Here is a 6,000-nt window from a genome sequence, read left to right on the forward strand (position 1 = left end):
GAAACATGCCAGCCTAGAGGGGTGAGGTTGAATATTATCCCTAATACCTCCTGGCTTCTTGAAATTGGTATCTGTGTTAGAGGGACTCCAAGAGTAACGGAATCAAGTTCTGAGTTTTCTTTTGTTTGGTTATTGTACGTCAACCTGTGAAATTGACCAAGTACCTTGCTTCCTTATAGTGTGGTTTCTTCAAGAGAAATAAGAAAGATCATTATGATGCCACATATCACAAGGCTGAGATCCATGCTCAGCCGTCTGATAAAGAGAGGCTTACTTCTGATGCATAGTATTGAGCTACTTCTGTAATTGGTAATTGATCAATGTTTTTTCATTGCTAGCTGTGGTACTCGCTGTGGTTGTGGTGGCTAATGTTAAGGGAAAGAGCTTGCTGCATACCTTCCATTAACATATGAGTTTCCATGTATCTCATCTGCTTGGTGGCTTTTATTTTCCTTATTTGCATTTGAATGCTTACTTGCCTTTTTCTTCCCCACAAAATATAAGAAAAACTCCCCTACCGGTATGATTTCCCCTTCTTCCCATTCACTCCAAAACAACCTACAACAGTAGCAAAAAATTGAATCCCCAGGCTTCTTAAATAAAGAACACTGCAGATCTCTATCATCACATCTAGCTTGCTATGTGGGTGTGAATGTATGCATATATGCACACATATATACATACATATATACACGTACTACTGAATAGTGAGCAAAAATTGGATATTTTTAAAGATATGATGTGAAAAATTGCTACTGATTTTTTTTTTGTTAGTCGCAGAATTGTCTAAACTAAAAGTGATGCTGGCTGCTTTGTTAACCTTTGTTGCATGCTGAAAATATGGTATTTCTCTTGATGGAAAAGGGTTTTGCATCATTTTAATGTTACCTTATTTTTTCATTGTTATTTTAATTTACTTATATTAAATAGATGGGGTATTAATAGTTTGGAATCATTTTGTTCTTGATCAGAAATCTTATGCTACTAATACTAAGATCAGGAGATAAGGTCTTACTTGGCTGAAAATACAAAACTGGCCAAAGCCCATTTCAACACATTATGACCAAAATTTCTTTAATTAAGATTTCAAGCTCTATGTACTATTGGAGCTCTAATAGCTCCAAAGAAATTTCAGTTCAACAAAATAATTGAGGCAGCCCACTGAGTTTATTGTGGTGGACTTTGACCTTTATATTATCTTGTTAAAGGCTTTTTGAATCTCTTTTGACATTTTTTATTTGTGAACCCAGAGGAGAAGTTGGGTATTGTTTCCCTTTCCCCATCTCTCTCTGTCTGTCTCTGTCTTTGTCTGCCTCTCACTGTTTCTCTGTCTTTCTGTGTCTCCTTCACTCTCTCTGTCTCTCTACCCCTCTCCCTCTTTTTTTTGGACATCTTGGTAAACAGGGAAAGTTTGACATTACCCCAACTTCTTTTTCCTTTCCATGGTTCTGTTTGGAGCCCCACTCAAATTTCAATGGCATAGGACTTCTCTCATGCCATTGAATGTTCATTAAATTACTAAATTGTTTAAATGGAGTAGCAGCTGGGTTTTATAGTAGATAGATTATACCATGATCTGGTCTGGGAGTATCAATCTTGAAAAAAAAGTGATCATCATAGGAGTAGCCTTAAGATGAATGCTCTCATACCATTCCCTCCCCCCCATGCCATATTAATACTTAAGCATTTTACCATGGTATTTTAATAATGATATAATACCATTCAACATAAGCATTCTGTTCCTTTAGGTAGTTGCATAATAAAGTCTAATCTTTCATTCTAAATATCCTCATCATCCATCATCTAGCTGCATTTCAAAATTGGAAGACTTTTTCTTTACTAATACACTGCATTCCAAAGAGTTTTTGATTCTGAAATAACCTGGAAATTTTCCATTCAGATTGCATCATCTTTCAAAAGATCAGAGCAGATAATACTAAAGTACTTAATTTACATAGTGCTTTCTATGGAAAAGCACTATGTATTTTCCAAGAAAAGAGAGGAGCCATTCCAATGTGTTGTGAGTCCCACAGCAGCTTAAACAAACAAACAAAAGGCTTAGATAGTGTATAATTCAGCTTAACGCTAGCACGCAGTTCCTTCATTATTTGTAAAGGAGAGAGATTAACTTGTAGACAAGTCAGCATGTCCTATACAGCAGAGATGATATATAGCTCACAGGGGATGAGATGAGCTATAGAACTTTAAAAAGAACACATAAGGAAGGTTTTTAAATATGTCAGTTGCACTCTAGTGGTGTATTCAAATACTCTCTTGCAAAATGTTTGTGGTTTGACATCAATTTATTTTGGCAGGGAAACTTTTTCTTCCTTTTTTCCCCTTGATTTAGCTCCTAGTGTATTTCCAAAATGCCCTTTATACTGAAATAATCCCCCTAGTACAATCTAAAAATGAACTATGCTTCAAATATAACATTGTGATTATTTGTTAAATTGCAGAAGCATTTGCTCAGTGACTCCTAAATTGTTAGAACAGAGATGGGTTTCACTGTTATAATTTTTTTTTTAATTTAAAAGCAACGGGTGAAAGTGGACTTGCCCTCCAGTTATAATAGTTCTTGTTATATTCTTACCCCATTATTCTCTGTTCCTCCAACCTCAGCCATTTTTCTTTTCAGACATAAATGTTACTTTCTTAAAGAAAATTATTTCTTTTCTCCAAATGTGGGCATTTAAAAGAAAAACAAAAGGCTTAGCACTTTTTTTTTGGTATTTTATCACTGAATATTTTGTTCCCCCTTTTTCTTGCCTTCTCCCCAGTGTGGATTCTTTAAGCGCTCCAGGTACGATGACAGCGTTCCCCGATACCATGCTGTAAGAATCCGGAAAGAGGAACGACAGATCAAAGATGAGAAATATAATGATGGCCTGGAAAAAAAGCAGTGGATCACAAAATGGAATGAAGATGAAAGCTACTCCTAGGGGGAAAAAAACAGCACACTCTCCAGACTGTTCTCTTTTTTTCCATCTCAGAAATTTAAATGGATTTTAAAAGTTCCTTTGGTAACTGAGGATTGGTTTCAGACTTACTACAGACAGTATGAACCTACAGTTTTCAACTGTGGATATTGTTACGGATCCCAAAGCTTTTATTTTGCACAGCTAACTTTGGGATGGATGGAACTGATTTTTTTTAACTGCCTTAATTTAAATTTCCAGATTGCCTTTCATTTTGGTGTGGCTGACCGATGATGAGAAAGGGTATGCTGAGTTATACCTCCTGTGAAATCTTCCCATTAGTGTCTTAGAAAGAAAGTCACCACCATCAGTCATGTTGATGTCCACTGGCATGTAGTAAGTTGTAATCCCAGCATTTGCCTTTCCTAACATTTTTTTCCACTACAGTCTGAGAAACTTAAAGTCAACAAGGGTTTAAGCTAAAGTACTGTCTTCAAGTAAACGTGCAATAGAAGGTGATGCTGGCACCCCACCATCTTTTTTTTTAACCTCAGATTTGTGTGAATACTGCTCACACCAAAATTCACAGGTTATCATTTTCTCTTCTGACTAACACCACACACACACACACACACAAACACACACACACACACACTCACACACTCACACAGGCTTGAATACTAGTAATATTTTTTGTACATATTTAAGCCCTGGTATTTATTTTTCTCATAAATCATTTTGCCTTTGACTAACACATAGGCCAAAGACTCTCCAATTTTACCTTTCTTTGATTGGTTTAGGTGATCAGTTATTAGTACATGGGGGGGGGTGTTAGTGGTTTTGACCTAAAACTTTCACTGCAAAAAAGAAAATAATAATTCTTTATAAATATACCAGAGATATTTTTTTAATAACTTAAAACTTAACTATATGTAGTAGCATCTTCCCTTCTTCTCTCTGTCCACCCTTATTCTTCCTAAATTCCATCTAGATCTGGGTTTGGTTAAAAGATAGAATTTAACACTTAAGATTATTTTGTCCTTACTGAACAGTCAGGATCCTGGTTTGTTTTTGTTTGTTTGTTTTAAGTTTTGTTTGGAGGTGTTTTGTTTGCCCTCCAGCAACTATTTTCAGAACATCATACATGTGCTTTAAGAACCTCACAGAGAAAATGGACTTGTTTTTCCCCATTCCAGTATAATTCCCTCACTCCTCCAGATGCTCTCTATTGATAGCACTTGGGGCTAGGTGTATATGGTGGATCTGAACTGATCCAATTTGAGACTACTGAATGATGCTCTAATGTCAAAACAGTGACTATTTTTCAGACATAACAGCATGACTTTTAATTTTTATGGTTCTGTTAGAACCATCAAAAGAGTGCATTGATGTTTTTCCCCAACTTATATTCCCTGAATGACTTTGGGATTATTAAAATAAAAACTTTTAAGATGCTTTCAAATGCTTATTGCATTCTACTGACATAAGAATAAGAAGGCAATCACTGTGCTATATACATTGATTATATATTGAAAAGAAATGAATATTGTAGAAGAGTTTACTGAACTATCATCTTCCAAAATATTAAGTTATAGGAGAAGGTATAGGAGGAAGGTGCTAATTAGTTTGAAACTAGTATAAGAAATTTCCTAATGTACAAAATCCCAATATGTGTGTTTTCAGGAACTATATGCCCTTAAAATTCTTATGCATTTCCAAAGTCTTCATTCACAGAGACATTTACACAAATTGCATTTTGTTTACAACTTTAGTCTCAAAAAACAGGCACATCAGTGTTTAAAATTTAATTTCTTGCCTGGATAACTCAAGATCTCAAAGAACTGGCTTTATAAGCTGCTAAGAGGCTGTTTATGTTGGCAATGTTTGTAGACCTTTGTTATTAAAAAAAAAATGAATGTCCTGAGGTTGGTATCATTTCAACAGTACAAAAAGCAAGAATGTTGTTGCAGTGTTAAATTTAGGATTGTTAAAAATGTCATCTCAAGTCAAGTCACTGGTCTGTTTGCATTTGATAAATTTTTATACTAACTAACATTGTGAAATCATTCCATGATGAGAACGTACCTGTGGATATTTGTATAAAAGTGTGAAATAAATTTTTTTTATGAAAGTACTTATTGCTTAGTCATTGTCATAAGGCCAGTATTGGTATTGTAACATAACAAGCATTTGTTAGAGTGTACTTAATTGCCAGATCTTCTCCTTTCAAAAAACCAGTTATTTCTATGTCTTACATAAGAATTATGGAATACTATCAGTTATTTACTCAATGCAAAACATCATTTGAAGTTGCCCAAATCTGATTTTGACTAGTCTTGTAAATGAGCAAATAACTAAATGCCCAAAGAAATGGCAATATAACAACTTGGAATTAATAAGAAAATGCATATAGTTTAAACAGATGTTTTATTATTTACAATGGCATGCCTATTATGTGAGTCTATCCTAATGAAGGCTCCTGTTTTTATTCTACATTATTTACCAAGTTCTTAGTATATCCTAACTCTGACACTCATTTCCTCATTGGTAATATGAGGATATTGGACTAGAAAGCCTCAAAGACCCATTCAGGCTCTAATCTATGATTCCATGTCCGGATTAATTTTGGAAAATGGTTAGATAGTATCTTTGTCAGATTCAAAGGGTGAATTTATTTGAAGTAATCAAGTGGGTGTTTTTCCTTTGGCTATTGATACATTTTAGATAAAGTTTTTCTTTCATAGTAGAATAAATGCCTAAATTGTGTAGAATATCTACTGGTTGGATACTGATTATAGGCCAGGTTGTGTAATAGAAGAAAGATTTCTCATTCTACCGTTACTACTTACTGTGCCATTGCCATTTAAAAGGAGTCAATTTGTCCAATAATAATAGTTAAGTAACTTACCTCACTCATTAAGTCACCTGAAATATTGACTGATTTACTGGAAAACACAGATAAGTCACAGGCATGGTTGTAAACCATATTCTAACTAACTTGGTTGTAGTTGTGTCGCTGTCTCCATCTGTGGAGAGAGGGCCCAGATCTATGGGATCACAGATCCCCCAAAGAACTGAAGTG

The 6,000-nt window shown here is 34.8% G+C and overlaps 1 protein-coding gene across 5 annotated transcripts in view; it reads left to right on the forward strand.

Annotated features, from left to right (window-relative positions):
• Positions 1-5,052, forward strand: part of ITGA6 (integrin subunit alpha 6) — a 101,603-nt gene extending 96,551 nt beyond the window's left edge. For 4 of the 5 annotated variants that reach the window (XM_001368046.4, XM_056793996.1, XM_056793995.1 and 1 more), the window contains one exon: positions 2,781-5,052. In XM_001368046.4, the coding sequence (XP_001368083.1) occupies positions 2,781-2,942 (162 nt within the window). In that variant the 3' untranslated portion in view covers positions 2,943-5,052. Of the gene's footprint in view, positions 1-179; positions 310-2,780 lie in introns of all 5 variants that reach the window. The other variant, XM_007494373.3, reaches the window with a different exon arrangement.
• The last annotated feature ends 948 nt before the right edge of the window (positions 5,053-6,000 follow it).

This window comes from Monodelphis domestica, chromosome 4 (genome assembly GCF_027887165.1).
Source record: "Monodelphis domestica isolate mMonDom1 chromosome 4, mMonDom1.pri, whole genome shotgun sequence".
Classification (NCBI taxonomy): Eukaryota; Metazoa; Chordata; class Mammalia; order Didelphimorphia; family Didelphidae; genus Monodelphis; species Monodelphis domestica.